Below are 19631 nucleotides of genomic sequence, written 5' to 3'. Positions count from 1 at the left end.
GTCCACCCTCTGTTTGGATACATCCTTGTGTAAGTTTTATTCCCTTATGAGATTTCTAGGTTGCAACATTCATATAAGTTCGATGGATTTGTAAAAAGAAGCTGAGCTGCTCACTTCTTTTTGTCCATGTACGACAGAAGGAAGCCAAGTTGAACCGGTAGGAGGTAAAGGTGAATAGTGAAAAAGGAAAATAAATGGACGGGGATATGTGAGAGTGAGAAGGAGGCGGTAAATGCTGAGGCAGAAAATACATGAAGAACAACAAAGCTTAAGCACAAGAACACAAATGCTGCTGCATGACACTGACATTTTTATGCTCCATTAATCAAGCCATTGGTATAATTGGATGAAAATGTACAAGCCACCCACTCACAATCTCAAAAGGTACTTCTGGCTTCTTGACAGTGCTCTTTTAGAATGACCAGGCCACCTGTAGATAATTCAGTTTTGGCAGAAGTCACTGTTACAAATATTTTGGATATCTCAATTGCCTCAGAATAAAATATTAGTACCCATATGGCCAGGCAAGTGGCCAGTAGACTACAAAGCTCTCTTGTGGGACATCTTTACAAATTCTGAGAGTATTTTTTCCTTTACTCTGTCAAAGGAAGGCTCATTTATGACAAACTTATGAAACAACACCAATCTGACACAGAAAGGCTTCTTGTTTGTTGTTGAGCGGACTCTGCAGAAGCAGCGTAACACAAAAAATCATTTAGATCATTAAAGGCTCTTTTTTCCACTCCAAAGCTCAGAAAACTCTAAATGTCACCTATCACTTTAACTCCAAAGCACTGAAAAATAAAGGATATGTACGTAACCATACCTTATGATTGTTGGCATGACAACAATTTCAATGCCGTCTTTGAAATGGGATTCCTAATAGAGTTAGTTGTTTTAAAAATCTCCGGTTTGCATCTAGAATAATATAAGACCTTGTGTGTGAGACGTTGGGGATAGAAAAAAAGATTAATTATGGGAAACACATATCAAATCACATCTATCTCAAAAGAGGTCAAACTGACTTATTGTGCGTTCAGTGAATACTCATCTTGGGTAAGAGGAAAAGTTAGGACAACTACAAAGTACATTCGGTGTAGTGTGGTGCCTGCCAGAAGATTTGCACTTATAAAAGAAATAAAGTGACATACTACACACACAATCAATGTATCCATTATCAATGCTTAGTTTTAACATCAGGATAAAATACTTTTCATTGAGGAAGTTTACATCATTGTTGCTTTGAATAGTAATAGATTACGAAGCTGTAAGTTAGTATCTGCACTGGAGTATGAATTATGAGTATATTTTAAAGTACTTTGGTTTATTGGTTGTTATAAACTCGGAAAATTAAACAATTTAAATCTCAAGGGAAAATTACATAAAAATCAAGAGTGTCAAATGTACAGGCAGCTACTTTGAGCAGTGAGAGGATATTTGTCAAGCTAAATGGAAATGATTATTAGGTCTTGGAGTTAAAGTAGGCACATGGCGCATCAGCATATGATAGAGTGAATTGTCTTATTAAGGTATTTATGGCTGTCAGTGAGGGCACTATGTTCGAAAAACAAGTTTATGCAGGCAGTTTCAGGAATTTTGTGCCTGTGACTGCGAAAAACATCTTTAACCATGAGGCACATCCATTACATTTATAGTGCAAACATTCTGTGGATGTTGTCTCATAACGATGAAAACTGGTCTGCCCGAACATTGGTTTGAGAGATAAAATGAAAAGATGTTTTACAGAGAGAGAAATTGGAGATGATAGGAGAAATTAAGCAGGAGAGCAGGCTGAGAGATGGAAAGACATCAAGACAGAGAGGATTATGCAGGGGAGGAGTGCGAATGAAATGGAGCTATGGAGGAAGTAACACTGCAGAAAGAAGGGAGGAAGAAAGAACCTCTGATAAAGAAAGAGAGGGGTAGTGTCAAAACACTGTTGGACCGAAAATCGAACGGATCCAAGCAATCAGTGGAATCTTAAAAATACTGACTCAGTTCTCCAGGAAGAGTATGAGGAGAGAGAGAGGATGAAGAGGGACAGCTCACATTCTAAAACGGGGTTACAAGGCCCTGAACTCACGAGACCCCAACGGATGGGCCACAAAGAATGATTAATTATACAGAGCTTATTTTCATAATTAAAGCTTGTATCATCAAATTTTGTCTTCTGGGCCGTACCCATGGTTTGTCTATCCTGCATGAAAATGGCAAGCTCGTGAAATGTTTTTAATTTCTTTTTTCTTTGTTCGTGGAACATGTTTTTTTGGGTTCCAGCATCTTTCTCTTGGAAATCTACACTGCAAGCAACAAAAAAAAAAAAAAATGGTGCAGCAGATTCTGAAAAAAATGTAGAGCAAGACATCTAAAGAGACTTCTAAGAGAGGTGGTCCATTAGCCAAACCAGTATGACTGTAACATGTAGCCCATAAGGGTTATGGTGAGGGAACACCCTGCTGAAAGTAAAACAGGTGGAGGTTCAAATTATGCTCTGCCCTCCTGCCTCTGGTCCCTCATATGGCTGTATCAAAAGAATGATGAAATCACAAGTTCACCGAGGCATTTGAGAGCAACTGCATTATTCATTTTTGGAAAAACAGGTTTCAGGTAAAAGGTCTTGGGTTTTCACAACAGGAAGGTGACACAAAGCTCTCACCAGCAGCACAAAGGAAGGGTTGAAAAGGAAGGCAAGGGCCATCTTAAACTGAACAGCAATGAGAACCAACCCAAGTCCCAATGAAGATGCCATTCAAAACTGCCAAATGGATGCATGCAAGCTGTTACAGAAACTGACAGCAACTGATCGTGCTGAAGACGCTACAATAAAATATTAGTGAGGGGTGTGAAACATTGTTCCCAGGATACATTTGATGCAGTTCACTGTGCTTCGGTTATGTTTTTTTTTGCTGCAATTATTTCTGCAGATATTCTGACTTATATGAAATTTGACTTGTCCCATCAATAACTCTCAACAGATACTTAGTGGCTTAAAAGTGTCCTCTCTCTGAAGTTACTGTCAGCTTCAGTCAGTTTCACTTCTGGCTCTCAGAAATATAGTTCTTTTATTTTTCTACATACCTAACTGAGCTTCTGTTACACACCTTACTGAGCCTTACTGCGTGCTGTAGCCTTGAGGGGTTCCTCTGAACACAGCCTCACAATTTCAGGTGATGCATTCAAGGAACATCTGTAAATTGGGGACAAAGAATGTTTTATTGAATTATTTCGGTACATAATGTTGCCTTTTGGCAGAATTATAGGTGTGGGTTGAAAATTGAAAAGTTTGTCACTCCATCCATGCAAGTTTATTTCAGTAGAACATTGAGTGTAATTTTTTTGCAGTCTTTTTTGCAGGATGGGCAGAGTGTGGGCACTGCAGGGACTTTTCTGTCACCCCTTTGCCCTCATCTGTTCAGAACTGCCTGCATAGGAAGAATAATTGGCACATTAAATTATTTAAAAACAGCCAGGGCACATTTTCATAAATATTCACTTGACGTTCTACTTTGATCAACGGTCAGAACCCCGAGCTCTGGATGTGACTTCATGACATATTGTGTGTGTGAGAGAGAGATGTATGCAATGTATGTATTTTGAGTGCCCAAGGGCTGATTGATAGACAGTATTTACAAACACACCGTCCTCCCATCAGTCAACATAACTGAATTTGGACAGCATGAAAATGTCAAGACTCATGCACAGATATCAGTGTGCGCGTGACTATACATACTCAAGCTGAGCATGGAAATGTCAATTTGGGCACACACACGCACTCATGAGCACACAGACAGAGAGCTCAGCAGTGCAGCAGCCCTCATCAGTCCGCCGAAGCAGCAGGAGTCCAACCAACCAGTCAATGTTCAAAAGACAACTGCAGCATGAAGATTTTTTTTATTTCATTTTATTCAAATGCACTCATTTGCAGGGGGTGTCATCTCCTTTCACGGAAGAAATTCATAACTTAAATAGTAGTTCCTAACAGTTTCACATCTGCCAAAGAAACACAAGAGGACAATGAAGAGCTTTAGTACCTGCTAATACAGAGGAAATTCAATAACTGATCATCACCTGGATGTAAAGTGGAGCAAAGTAACAGTGTTAATCAAAGCAGACAAAATAACTTAATAGGGTTATTACCTTCCCAGATATGAGAAGAAGAGCTAGTGTCGCTTCCTGCGAGTTGTGCTGTGTCTGTTGATTAGGCCTGGGCGATTTTAGATAAAATATCTTATTACCATTTTTCTGGCAGATATTCCAAAAGCAATATGATTTGTATTTTAATTTTGTACTACTTCAAGTGCTGGTGGAGGTTTGTTGTTATTTCCTTGTGATGTGGCTCCCAGTTATTACTCTGTCAACCAGTGCATAATAAAGTTGATGAGATCACAGCGTGTCTCAGACACGAGGAGGCCTTTCGAAAAGGGGCACCCGATCTGCTTTGCTGACACATGGCTCCAGGAGGACAGCACATCGGGTTTGATGGCTATACAGTCCTAAGGGCAGAGCACTGCAAGCCAAGCGCTCACAAATCCATCAGTGGAGAACTCTGTATTCGTTTAGACACTACTACATGGGCCACTCAAATCTGTGAAAAGGTATGTATGAGAGACTTTGGACTGCTGTCGACATCCCTCAGACAGTTTTATCTCCCGCAGGAGTTTGGACAAATTACCATAATACTTGTCTATGTTCTAGGGCAGAATAATAAGCAAGATGTAGAAATTACAACTGACAGCATCACTGCTGCGCTTCCTTAATCTCCAGATCAGCCTGTATTCATGTTGGGTGACATGAATACATCAAAACTGTCACCTCTGCTCCAAAACAGGTGTATATGCAGTTGGCTGCTGTAACTTCTGATTGGGGAGCACAGAGGGGCATCACTCTACTGCTCCGTATGACTGTCCTACACAGGAAAGACATGCAACTCGCTGCAGAAAGCATTTTCTGCAGATTTTCCTTCTCTGAACAAACTGGATTTTTGTGCTGGAACCTGACAACTTTTTGACAACGGATACAGAGTAGTTTTCCTGGACATGATGTGAAAACCAGTGGGCATCTGGCTCCACCAGCTCTCTCAGCTGTTCTTTGCTTGCCAATCAGCCAGCAGGGTGTCTCCTTTGGCACTGCTGGTGATTTCTCCTGAGGCAGTTGGAGGCACATTGTGTAATCTGCCTGTTCTCTTGTCGGTTGATGGATTTAAAGTATTAATTATGGTATTTAGCTTGGACTGGTATTGGCCAGATGATCCGAAAACGTGGTCTTGATAATGCTTAAAATCTGACAAAAATATTCAAATTCAGACTGTTATTCCAATTCAGTTGGTATCAATTTGGATAGTGACAAAGAACAAGACAAATGTGGATTTAACATGAGCATATCATCCAAAAGCTAGCATATTTTAACTGACTATTACTAACCAATTGACCAAACAGCATAATGGCTCCCAACACTGAGAAAACTATTTTAGTAAAATTCATGCCAAAAATGTTAATATTTAACAGCTCTCACCTTATGTGTGATGAGAACACTGGCAGTCTGGCACATGTGAAACAGTTTATTTACAATCTGGTTGTATGATCAAAAGAAGAACTGAATTAACATGACTAACAACTTTTTCATCTATCTAAACTGTTCAAAGGAAACAAGGATGAGTACCTGATTGAAATTAAGATTGTAGTTGATGACTCTGTTACCTAAAGAGGGACAGAGAAAGTCGAAAACTAGTTTTTGTCCTTTGGGTGTCCATTTAGTTTGACCCATGATGTGTCTTTGTGTCTGGTTCCTATCCCCATGCTACATGTCCTCACTGTGAACTCTTCAGTATTTTGTGACTGATAGCAGAGCAGGGATGTCGACTACACAAAAATGACCTGTTACCAAAGTAAAGCTGCTGATAACAGGTCTATTAGCATCTATTAATGCCGAGTGGGACCGCAGGCAATAGAGCCTTTGCCAGCTTCTGTCTGTCTACACAATGGCAGCTCTTGTGCCATTACGCATTGAATACCAAATGCAGTGTGCAGTCTGTGTGTATAATTTGACTGGATACCACAATAATGTGACGGGCTGGGCTCAACTGCTTTTTCTTTTTTTGGCTCAAATTAAATTTATGAATTGCATCTAGCACTTTTCTGGACATCTGAGCTCCCTGCATGTGGAAACATCTTGTAGATTAATATATTATTATATTACTAGAATCATGCTGAAGAAAATAAAACAAATTGATGAGCCAGAATAGCTTTCTAAACAAAAAGTGAAAGAAGCTGGGTATAAATATTGTGTTGAGTGCTCACCTAGTTTTGCTTCCCCCGAGAGAAAAAAAACGTGGTTTGACAAAAAGAAGTATGCAAATTTTGTCTTATTCTCTGAGGGGTTTTCTAACACAGGTATCAAGCAGTTAGATGGTGAACTGTGCAGTTAAGTTGTACTTTGTGACACACGGGTGAGGAATGACCTGGGGATATAACACCAATCTGAAGTAATTACAAGTCTTCGATTACTGTGCTATTGAAAGCAGTTAGAGATGAGAAGTCATGAAAGGAAAGCTGATGAAGGGGATGGGGGCGTTACATGTCAATATTAATTCTCTAATGATGCAATGATAAATGCAAAAGATAGGTCCAATGATGGTAAAAACACCAGTGCTGGAAAGACGAAGGCTCAGAATATTTTTCTATGAACAGGATCACACTTGCAGAGAGGGCAGCATTAACATACCTATTCAGTATTCAGGAAGACACATACTGTGAAAGACTGCTCTCTGTCAGAGCACAGGGGAAAGATGTCTTGCTCCCCAGTTCCCCCCGTCACTGAAATTTTGTTCAACTCTCAATGGACGTTAAAAATTAACTGTTGAGGTTTGTTGCAGCATGTATTAATAGACATTAATAAAACCAGGGGGAAAAGATTAAACAACACAGGGAGAAAAGAACATTTAGCAAAAGTCAGCAGTCTTTCAACAATAGTGAAGCGAGAGAGCCTCGGAGTATCAAATAATTGTAAAATTTCTTACATACACTTCAAGAAAGGTTTTTGCAATTGTCTTCAAAGACTTCTGAAAATAATGTGAAATTATTACATGATGCAGACATATTAACGTCAGGTCTGTACTGCAATTTCTACAACTTATTTTTGCAAAAATTAGCAAATGATGTCCTTGAGAAGGGTCTTACACCCAAGCCATACTGTCGGGCCTGACTCATGGGATTCATGGCTTTCTGTTTTGTTAGCGTCATGTGACCATGTAAACATTCCTATCAAAGCAATTTGGACAAATCAATGCATGAATTCAAATGTAGCAACATAGAACTGCACCAGTTAAGATGGGAAAAAAACTGGCAAAGACATATGAAACTACCTGAACAATGTCACAGATGTCTAGATGCAGAACAGACTACTTTTATAAATACAGCTATTTATCTTATAAAGCAGTAACTTTTATCATGTTCATCCTTGTTTATACTGTTCTGGATGGAAAAGTTAAAAATGTTTTGTGTACGTGTAGGTGGAAACTATTAGCCATACAATATTTGCTCTTATGGGGACACAATAAACTTGACCTTGAATGATGTAGCAATATAAGTGGCTTATAGTACTACGCTGTAATATTCAATTACACAATTCATTCATTAAAGTAAACCAAACAATTTTAAGTTACTACACTTAAGTTGTCCACAGCAGAGCTTTGTTTCTTTATGGACAGAAAAACTTGCTTTAGATACCAATACCATGCAAAACACTGTGGTGAACATCATCTACTTTGTATTAATGTAAAACCAGTGTTCAAAGTAAGCTGCAAACTTGAGCCATGTGCAACACAAACAGTAGCTCTATCTCATAGTTTGGTGTCAACACTCTCACCACATAAAGACTATTACCAGAACAAAGCTTCTTCTCATGTGTTGACTGCCTAAGTCATGGTCAATAAATAAATAGACTGAAAGGAAGAGGGGATTTTTTTTAGGGGTTGTCAGCTTGGGCAGCGCAGCAGCATAGTGGTTAGCACTATTGCCCCACCACATGAAGGTCACAGGTTCAGTTCCCGGGCCTGGGGCCTTTCTGTGCCAAAGACATTAACTGGTGACTCTAAGTTGTAAGTTGAGTATGAGTATGAGCGGTTGTTGGTCCAGGGTGTACCCCCGCCCTCACCCAAAGTAGACTGAGATTGGCTGAGACTGAGATTTTCTCGACATGTATACACAGATCACATGGCTGAATTAATCTGTTCAATTCAAACAGCCAGATAATCTATCGCTTCTGTATTAAATGAGTCTTGTAGTCTCTTAGCTTGTTGTGTGGGCATAAAATTCAAGTCTTGAATCGGTTTGGATCGGTTTGCACATGTGCATGTGTGTCTGTGGGTGTGAGGATAAATTGAGGAGTGACAAAACATAAGGGACTGTCAGTCTAAGTCTGTTGTGTATGTGTGTAGTCGTATGGGTGCGCGTGAGCAATACAAATCACTCATTTTGCTCAGTAACTGTTTCTCTTGGGGTCTGTATGCATGCGTGTTTGTGTGAAGAGTGAAGGAAATAAATCCATTAAGCTGTTTAACGCTGAATAAACTCACCACTATGATAGTGGGGTTAAATGGGCTTGCTGAGGTATTTCTGCTTGGCCCAGCAGTCCTCGTCCTGTTTAAAGTCATGACACACTTAGACAAAAACTTCCTGCCACAGTTAATTATTGTTGGCCCAAAAATGTCGCATCAATCCGCATCTGTATAGCTGCGGCTGTACAAAACACTAAGAGATGCTGGCCAGTGAGTAAATTCTATACCTTATGCATAAGATTTAGTTTGATATAACCAAAGTCACTCTAATAACTTTTGTGCATTAATCATGCAGCAAAAAAGAAAGCAGCCATTCACAATGAAGACCCAGGTTCAGTCCACTGTGTCAGAAACAGTCCTTAAAAGTGTAGCTTGCAGGTTGGAGACGCCACTGAATCAAAGTTGAAGAAAGCATTGTCTCACATGGCATTGGCTCTGAAATCCCATTCTGAACTCCCTGTCTCATCTGCGCGAGTGTGGCTCTTGTCCTGTGGACTGGTTATCCTGACATGTTGGAGGTTGTGCACCCATAACACACACAATGGTTCGACATGATCCCAAAAGCCAAAATGTACTGCAAAAAGAGCTGCAGTGCCAACTTACAAGTACAAGTCACCACTCAACCTCAATGGCTCACTCAGAGACCCCTCAGGCACAGCATCTTCCTCTTCCTAGTCAATATGACAACGTTTCCTATCTTTACACAGGGATAAATCTACATATCTAACGTGCAAGTTACACTTCAACCAGGACATTCAATTCTACATTGCATCAGGGATGCACTGTAACTAACCCTTCCTGTCATTCTGTGGGGGAGAGAAGGAAGCAAATAGTTATTGAAAACTGTACACAAATATAGGGGTTAGCGAGATTTTGAGTAGATATCTGTTGCTGTTAGGCATTCTTCTGCTCAACAGTTGTTTTTCTTAACAAGAAAAAGAGTGGTCATATTTTATGTTTGAATAAGAGCTAAGAGTTCTACCTGCCCATCCCCTTCCCATCTACACCTGAGAAAAGAGTCTCCTTCCCACCCACTCACTTCTTTTTTCATGTGCAGCTGCTTTTAGCAAAGCCTCAGGCCATCTTAAGTTTGAATATGATAAAGAATGGATCACCTGAGCACCAAGGGAGGGTTCAAGCTGATTCGCTCCACATTTGTCTGTCTTCAGAATCGCTAGAGAAAATGTATTTGAAAATGATGCTGACAGTTGCCAGAGATTATCTGGGTGGAGTGAAGCAGTTCTCGAATTCTGTCTCAACCAATCTGTTTGGATAAGGTAGATCTAAGCTGCTTCAGTGATAACGTAATTGATATTTATGACCTGACATCTGCACTGGTTCTGATCAAGTCCAGGGGTGTGTGGGGTTTACAGAAACGTGCCAAAAGTAGAGTCAAAGCCAAGGTGAGGAGATGAGATGCATGTCAAGTAGTGAGGACATGGCTCAGTGCCGCCTATTAATTATAGAATGAGATAAAAGAAATTAAATCAAGATGACGACAGCTCCTTGAAACAAAAACAAATAAATTACAAGAAAGCAGAAAAATGTCATTACTAGTTAATAACTACACCCTTTAGTTTCTCCTGGTCTAGTGGAGTTTCACTTTTTGAGGTAAGCAGTGAGGCGTTCACACAAGCTTTTCCTCCCCATTATTTCCCATATTAGCATTGACCCGACATTAAAAGAAAATTTGTGACTTCAATGTTCTTTATTTGTCTTTCATTATTAAAAGCAACTGTATACATATTGTGAGACGTGAGGCAAAGTTAAAATACAGTAATATTGAAACCCCTATCTGTCTCCATGGCAATTCAATTATGATCACTCACAACTCTTACTTTTTTGGTTTGATTGAGAATGTTGAGTGCCTTTTATACAACTCAATTTGCTTAACAGTGTGCTTTGATTAAAAAAATATTTAATAAAAAAATATTCTAAGCAAAAAGGGATTTTCAAAACGGAAAGCAGTGTGTCAGACTGCTGATATTGGATGAGAAGCCCATGTGCTCTTTGTTAATTTCACTGTAGGACACTGGCAGCCCTGAGCTCCTACCGATTTCCCTGAAGTTTCTCCCCAAATAAACTCACTGTCTCACTGCAAAGATGAGGCAGAGACAAACACTCATGGCTTTATTTTGTTCAGACACATTTAGGCACTCCCTGCCTCTAGTTTTGTTTTCTGTTTGTTTCTTTGGTTGTTTTCATTTTTTTCCATGTTTATAAGATGGACCAAGGTGCTATTTTCCGACTTTCTTCTCCTGGCTGAACATCTTTTTGAAATTGCTTACAGTAATCCCATCCTGGCTCTGCTCTCAAATTTCACCGTTCAATTTCAGCAAGACACTGTGGCAGCGAAAGTTTCACAACCCCACAAGGTCACACACAGACACAGCCGTGTGCTAGGTAATTTTTCCTGGTAGAGGTTCAGTGCCATCTATGTGCTTGGCACAGAGACCAGGCTAGTCGATACCCTGCTGCCCACAGGCTCTCACAATAACGCACACACATACATACACACAAACATTCACCTCCCATCAGCTCTATGTCACCCTGGATAGCATGCAAGGCCTGTCTGTCTACACGCAGACATGGAAATATATTTATGGCAGAGGATTGGGCAGAAGTAGAAAAAAAAAACAAAAAAACGGTACACTGGGGGAAAAGTGAATGAAGCAGAAGGGAAATATGATTTAGATAAAATGCAGTGATGACATATGTTTGTTTGACAATTCCACTAGTTTTCCTGAACACCTCTAGAGAAAGCTGTGAGACAAGGCGGGGATAAGCAGAACTGTGGTAAGCAGAGTAAAAGTGTCGCTCCTGTTTATCAGGGCGATTGTTTGTCCCCTAGATTTCCCCCAGGAATTTATGCTATCAAGGAAAAACTAGAGCTAGAGTATTTACCTCGGGAAATACCAAGATTGAAGATGACAATGAGAAGAATCAGGAATGTGTTTAATCAGAGAATGAGGATTTCTGCAGCTGTGGGGGGACAGATCTGTCTAAGTGTGTGTCAGATCACAGCCTTATGAATTCCAGCTCTTTAGGGAAATAATAACAATGAGGTGGCTGTTTTGCCACAGGCAGCACGGCACGGAGATACATAACAACACTGCATGGGTGATCGCTGCAGCCCTTATGAAGTAGCACACCTCAGAAGAGCAGGAAGTACACACAAAGGAAATGGTAATGATAAGACATTTCAGAAAAGGATTTTTTTTTTCCTCTTTGCTTGCTGGACTGCTGCAGCAAGCAGGTGAATACAGACATGGACATCTGGGTAAGATGGCCCCACAGTGCAATGGTGGGTGGCCGGAGCCAAACGCAGCTCAAACTGGGTGAGGGTGCGGTACACCCTGGACAAGTCGCCAGTCCACTCACACACACTCAGACCTACGGGAAGTTTAGAGTTACCAATGAACCCAAACATACATGTCTTTGGACAGTGGGAGGAAAGCCACACAGACATGGGGAGAACATGCAAACTCAGCTCAGAAAAGCCCCAGGCCAGGAACCGATCCCGTGACTTTCTTGCGCTAACCACTTTTCCACCGTGCTGCCCTTGTCTTACATGTTGTATGTATGTATTTGTGTGCATGTATCCCCCACAGTGTTACAATTTTTCTTATCTATGACAGATTAAAAACTGAAATACATCTTTACTCACGCTACTTTATTTTACAGCATCATTTCCTAAGAAGTGTCCTGTAAATCAACACATAATCAGAACCAATTATGTGCGATATTAACTCATGTGACAGAGGAGCTTAATTTAAAGCCAGAAATTGTTAAGTCAGAACTTTTATTATATACTTTTATTGAATCGTTTGCCTGACATTTTATGGTTTTAATGCTCAGCAGACTTGAGGCAAAAAAACAAAACAAAACAAAATCTAGGTTATGTTGGTGATGAATTTGACTTAATCAACTGGAGGTGTATCACTTGCATACTGGCTCATTTCCTCCATACCCATATTACCAATTAAATCATTCTTAACCCTTCATTACTACAATTCTGGGTGATGTGTGTTATCTTAGATTTAGGCTTTTACAGGTTCTCATCCTAATGTCATCTCCTCTGTTTGCTTTGGCAGAATGATCCCATCCAGCAGCAACGACTTCCTGGTTCGGGACCTTGCCCCCGGACGTAACTACGATCTCTGTGTTCTGGCAGTGTTTGATGACGTCATCACATCCCTGACGGCAACTCGTCCTTTGGGCTGTCTGTCATTCACCACAGACACAGAGCTCAGCCAGTGTCAAGAACTGCACAGCCACTTCCTGGGCGGTACAATGATCATCATCATTGGAGGGATTATTGTTGCGTCTGTGCTGGTTTTTATCATCATCTTAATGATACGCTACAAGGTTTACAGCCACCAAGGGGCAGGCCATGGAAAAGCAGCGATTTCGGGGACTGCCACGCCAAGACCGCAGAGCAATGGGCAAGGAGGAGGCGGACAGGTCCAAGTCCTCCCTCGCTCTGCTTCAAAGATGACTGACAGTCAGGATGACCAAGCGTTAGGACCGTCCAGGGCTGTGTCGCCTAGCAACACCCTGAGAGACACTGTGGCACTAGTCGAGGAGGAGAGCAGCGGACGGAGCCTAATGACAAGGACTGACTCCTTGGCCAATGAGGAGTTGCTATCGCCCACCAAGGCCCGTTTCTCCTCCAGGGTTGCCATCGAGATGAAAAGCAGACCGCCATCTGTCGCCAAAGAGCCCTCCTCCCCGAAGGAACTGGCAGGTAGTGGAAGGAAGAGAGGCATAGAAGGGGCAGGCAGCACAGCGAGGCTGAAGCTTTTATAGAGATGGAAAGACAGGCAGAAAGGATGTGATAGAGGAAGACCTGGGGAAAATAAAAGAGAGAGATGGAGGATGAGAAATAGACAATGTGCAATTTAGGGTGTGAAATTGAGCAAGATAATAAGGAAGCGTGGAACAGTGAGAAACTGAGTGAGTGTGAACAATAGAATGAATAGAAGATGCCATCCTTGCGGACTGGTAAGATAGTAAGAGAGGCACAAGGTGAAAGGCACGTCGAACTTACTGTCGGCAGAGATAAATTCATAGTAATATCTTCTCCATGGTTGATGGCAAATCATATGATTCTCTCACTCTGTAGAACGAAGCTTTTCCTTTTTCTTTTTAAATGGTTTGATTATTCATGTATTTTGTAGACAAAAAATTAATTGGCCCCCCAGCAGTGTAGTGGAATTAGCCTCTAACCTCACATCCTTCTAGTTCATTGATTTTTGTTTTCCACTCATGCCAATTATTAGCTTTCATTTCTAATAAATCAGTGGATGATACACACCACTACTGAAAGGTTCCTAAGCTTCTACAAAACTATCAGATTTATTTGATTTGCCCAAGTGTGTCATGCATGATGATGTGATATGCTCCAAGAAAATGCACGTTTCGTTCCTTCTTACATTTACCCTTCACACCAAAGCTGACATTATTCAGGCCAGCACTTTTTGTGTGTTAGCCATTAGAGTCCCACAAAACCAGACTTTAAGTGCCCTGAGAAGGCTTGTTGCCCATTAAGTGCGACATACAGACACCAAGGCACTTAAAAGTAAAAAAAGAAAGTTGTTCAACACAAAAGAAAAGGCTATTGAAGGTTGGTTGAAATTCAACATATGGTTTGAGAACTTCATCTTTACTTAAAGTTAAAATATCTGGTATCGTGAAGAAGTTGAACTGAGAGGTCAAAAAAGGTTAAAAAAGTAATATGCATTACTGCAAATCTTTTGATGAGTGTTTGAAAAAAAAAATACATGAACTAAATAAGTTGACACTACTGCATAGTTTTCAGGCACTCTCAAGTTAGAGTTGATCCTTTACTACAGTATGCATATGCATGTTTATACAGCTCAGACTCTGCCTGCTAGGGTCCTCTCTATGTAAACCCAAGCAATTGGCTTTAGATTCAGTAGCAGTATAATGGAGCCCCTAGAGGGAGAATAAAACAGAATGCCCCAGACACAGATAATTCACAAGGAATAGACCATACATTATGCACAAAAAGCTACTGATGCAATCTAAAATATTATTAATGTATGTATTGCAGTGGAAGAAACTGTAAGGGCATAAGATGGTGGTAGCAGAGGGAAAGCATGGCCACTACAATGCGTTGGGAGAAAGATGCATACCAATGAGAGCAAGTACTACAAGCAGTCAGCAAAAGCCAGAGGCAGTAAAGCTGAGACAGTACAGTTTACAGAGTTCTGCAGAATGATATAAAATGTTGAAAAAAGGAGAAAGAAAGCCAGGGAAATGTCAATAAAATCATAGAAAAGAGATGACCTTGGACAATAAAAAAGCCTGATTCTGAAATAATAAGAAAGCCCACATCTGCACCATCACAGAAACTAATTTCTGAGATGTCCCAGTTACTGTAAATGACAGTACAATCAAAACTCTATTCACTGTACTGAAACAGATCATTTCCGGCTGCTGAATTTTATGAATTGAGCGTTGAGCTTTCTTCACTCTCGCTCTATTGCTTGCCTCTAATGTCTATTCATGGATCAACATCTTGTGCTGCCTTGAATGAAGAATTTCTACAGCAATGGCTAGCGGCAGAAAATATCAGATTGAAAACTGGTGGACAGCTGTCAAACAATCGAAAAAAGAAGCTTTCATTTTGATAAATTGTATGATAGTACATAACAATCAAAGCAACACCGCAACTCTAATATTTCAATCTACTGATACTGATGTACTTGGTTCTCTCATTCACTTACTGCAATCAAAGCTATTACATAAAATCAAATTTTATACAGTCAGCTGCTAGTTCACTTGGAATGAGTTGCACATGATCACAAAGGTTGTGCAAAAAATGCTCAGTAATGACAAAATAATAGGAATCCACAAAAGAGAATTTTCTTTTTGGGGTTGACTTTGCTTGTGCTGAGACCGCTCCACTGCACTTCCCCTTTAACACTAATCCACTCAGGATATGGGGACTTCCATTAAAACACCTAAATGGACACACCATTCACACAAGTGGCTTAAACGGCTCAGCTGAACTTCTTTATCAGCAGCTGATATAACATTCAATTGGCCTCTGTGAATAAATTGAAATGAGGTTTCATTTAGCGTCACATTGATATTAGGGAGGAGACGGGACGTCTGTCCAGAGCGCAGCAGCTGAGCCAGAACACCAATGAGACACTTCAGGTATTAATGGGCTAAGGACATCACGCTAAACAGAGTTGTTTTCAGCTTGTTTTTCCTCATCTTCTTAATATATGAGGGGTGGTTTGAGCAGATGCAGTTCAGCAAGCATTCTGAGAAGCTGATGAGCAAATTGGAGTTGCCCAAGAGAGGGGATGGGGAATGCTGATTAGAGATGTAACAGAGCAGAATTTGGCTTGAATTTTTGCTTTGTTGCAGCACTAAGGTGTCACCCTACTTACTAATTCAAACATCACCCCTAAAGGCCTAATTACAAACTCTTACCTTATCCCAACCTTAACTGATTGAAGTGTGTCAGTCAAAGGAGCTTCCAGACAGACTCCCAGACAACAAAAACAGAGACAAATAAACCAATTACTATGGCTTTTATTTGCGCTTGACCTCTGAAAGAAAGAAATTGATGCTGGCCTTTGTGTTTGTTGGCTTCCTCACTATGATTCTAAGATCACTGGCACTTTGAGGACAACCTACAATGAAGGCTGATGCCTATATGTCTACACAAAGTCAATGGGGCTTCTCACAGTGTAGATGTGTTTGTGGTGTGTTTCGCTGGTTGCTGCAATGCAGAGAAAGGCAACATTGATCTGATCAGAGAGTGAGCTGCAGTGAGTCAAAGCGCCTGAGGAAAAAGAAACTGACAGATACACAGAGAGTCCTCATTAAAGGGCTAGAGTTGTCAAAATTGCGACCCGACATGAAAACACGAGTACATTGTAGGTGATAGTTTTCCTTTAGCTGCTTGCATTTCAAATTCACGCATTCTTAAATTTCTTTTAGTCATTGGTGTTATTGATATATTTTGTTGTCAGTTAGTTTGTGTCAATAAAAGAATAACTTATCATTTCTATATGAAATAGTGTTATCACACCCAAGAGAGGTCCATATGAAAGAGTTTACTCTGCATCATTTCGACCATATAGCTAGAGTTATGACAGTTTCTCAACTGTTTATCAATGAAACTCAACTGAATAATAATTTTACAAATGAAATTAAAATTTTCAAAGCGTTTTAAAAATGAGCATACAAAAAAATGAAATTACCCTTAAATGCAAAATATTTTGATGGAGAAGTTTTTAGCTCTCTGACTGGGTGTCAGCTTAAATTTTCAGGTCTTGCTCTTTAATATGCATAATAAAAGTGGAATTTGCATCGGTAGGAACTGTAATTAAGTATTAGCAGTGATTAATGTAAAGCAAAGTGACATTAGTTCAACGACAGCCAAACAACACATCCCCACTAGGCCCACAATTTATTTTAAGGAGTTAAAACAGATATATATATATACACGTGTGTGTGTGTGTTTGTGTTTGTTTGTGTGTGTGTGTGTGTGTGTGTGTGTGTGTGTGTGTGTGTGTGTGTGTGGTCTGAGCATGACAGATGAAGTTTGAATACCATATTTCAGCTAATGGTGGTCTCTATTCTAACAGATGCCAGGTGTCTATTTATACCCTGCCATGATTTGCACAAATAAAAGCCTCCTAATAAATGCATCCTTTTCTCCACCTGGGGGGGGGGGGGGGCGCTGCCACAACGTGGCTGTAGCAACTTTTACTTTATTCGATAGCACACATGTACAGACAGGCATCAGTTCCAGCACACACACAGTGTGCAGACGTAGCACCTGTCAGGAGATGCAGTTAACCGTGGAGTTCAAAGAGAAAGTGCTGCTGTGTGCAGCAGAGAATTCATTAAACAAAGGCCTCCTCTATAATATAAGCCTTCCTTCTAATAAATGCCCAGTTCCCTCTGCTGTTGAGTAAATAAAAGCCTCTAAAGGACGACATATTATATTCAAACTTGATTCCATATTTCCTATAAATTTTATAAAATGTATAAATTTCCAAAAGAGCTTGCCATAATATATGTATCTGTATAGATACATGTATGTATGAATACACATAGCTGTATTTAGGCTAGTGGAAGTGCAGTATATACAGTTTCCCAACAAGTGGCAAAAAACAGTTGTGTGCTGCTGTGAGCTCAGGGTCAGCTAAGCAAATCCCTGCATTTTCTGAGGTTTGTTCTACGTTCTACTGCCTTGAGCCACTGCTAATGCTCCCACAAGGTTAAGACGGATAAAGAGTAACAGCGGAGGATAACACAAAGATGCATGGGACTCTCTAAGAGCAGGAGTGTGTTCTCCCCATGGCCCATCCATGACCCTGTATCCTCTGTCCGCCGTTTATTTTAATCTGTCATCACTCCTTTCAGTGCCATCCCATATGCCCAGCCTCATTCTTCACCTCCATCTGTCTGAATCCATCTATCGGTTTCCACCTCCCCTGACCCCTCCCGTGTTTCTCAAGCTGTTTTCGTGTCTTCCTTCTTTCTCACTGTCCTGACATATCTGCTTCATCTATTGCCTGTTTTGCTCTGCTGTTGAGCTGTATATGTATCAGTGTTTTTTTTTTCCTTGGTTTCTTACGGTTTTTCTCCATGTCTCTCTCACTCTTGCTTTTTCTGGCTCTGTTCCCTCTCTCTTCCTCCATTTTCCATCTCTCTCTCTCTCTCGCTATCCTTTTGGAATGCCTCCAGCAGCAGACAACAGGCGGCCTCGTAGTGTCGAATGGAGAGACTTTAAGATCTGAAGGTCTCATGACCTCACAGAGACATTGCGCCAACACTACACACAAAGAGTAATGACTGGAACTAAAAACTTGAGCAGCCATGGATGTTTGTGTGTGTGTGTGTGTGTGTGTGTATGGTTCTCCAGTCTCACCTTACCAATCACGTTTTTTGTCACCTATCTGCCTGTACTGCAGCCTCACCCTTTCTAGCATGTTGCCCTCTGACCCTTTCCTTTGGGGCTTTCTTGTTCTGGTCAGGTCAGTTCACACCCAAAAAAAAAAAAAACAACACAACATTTTGTGGCTTTCATGTGGGGTTTTTTTGCAATAAGATTTTCTGATACAAACAGGATTTGGATATGTGCTGTCAATACACAGAACTCCCCAGATTTCTGAGATACATGCAACTTAACTTGTCAGAGAAAGTGTATTGGCAATTAAAGTTTCATGGTCACCTTCCTTCTACTGCTATAGATTATGTTGTTTTTACCTTTATTCTAAACACTTTGTCCTTTTATTATTTTTGTAATAAAGCCTGAATAGTTTTTTCCCTTTGTTTTCTGCTTTGCTATGTCATCCTAATTGTATTGCTTTTTCAATGCAGCCTCTCCCATCTCTTCCTCCTCCATCAAGTTTTTTTTTTTTTTTTATTGGTGCTCAGTTTGCTGCTATGTCTATCCTGTATTATTTCGTATTTTCAAGTCACAACACTTTGCCTATCTAGCTGTTTTGGGGTTTCTTTGTTTTGTTTTGTTTTTTTTAACTACCAATGTCCTTTCCATCCATCTCTTAGACAGATATGGCAAACTACTCTCTCCTCTCTGCACACCCATCCTCACCCATCTTCTGCATCCATCTGCATGGCACAATGAGTGATGGAGGAGAGAAGTGGGGGATAACGGAGGAGCAGAAAGTGGAGATCTGCAGTGGTTTTGATGGATGAATGCAGACTAGACATCAAGAAGACTATTTCATTCTTAAACTGACTGTACCTAAATCCATTTAAAAAGTATTCCTTCTGCCAAGTACGGTTAAGAAATGCCATGTTGACAAACATACACATCACATATAACAGCTGTGCCAACATGCTGCCACTGCAAATATAGATTCATCACTCTTTAAGCTATCGGGCGTCTTTGGTTTCCTTCATCAGCAGACCTTGCCCACGAAGCCATTTGTTGGCTTGAGGCAGATACTTTCTCAGGATGTTCATACAAATGAGAATGATAGATTGCAGGAAGTTAAAAAACCAAGGTGGAATTGAATTATTAAAAATGGCATGTGAAAATCTTTTGGCTGCCTAA

The 19631-nt window shown here is 40.5% G+C and overlaps 1 protein-coding gene across 1 annotated transcript in view; it reads left to right on the top strand.

Annotated features, from left to right (window-relative positions):
• The window catches only part of LOC115053291 (leucine-rich repeat and fibronectin type III domain-containing protein 1-like protein), a 50447-nt gene extending 32099 nt beyond the window's left edge, over positions 1-18348 (top strand). The window contains exons 7-8 of the mRNA XM_029517879.1: positions 12649-13301; positions 18299-18348. Of these exons, the coding sequence (XP_029373739.1) occupies positions 12649-13301; positions 18299-18348 (703 nt within the window). The remainder of the gene's footprint in view (positions 1-12648; positions 13302-18298) is intronic.
• The last annotated feature ends 1283 nt before the right edge of the window (positions 18349-19631 follow it).

Source organism: Echeneis naucrates, chromosome 13, assembly GCF_900963305.1.
Source record: "Echeneis naucrates chromosome 13, fEcheNa1.1, whole genome shotgun sequence".
Classification (NCBI taxonomy): Eukaryota; Metazoa; Chordata; class Actinopteri; order Carangiformes; family Echeneidae; genus Echeneis; species Echeneis naucrates.
The sequence above is the reverse complement of the archived record's forward strand: the minus strand, read 5'-3'. Positions and strand labels throughout refer to the sequence as shown.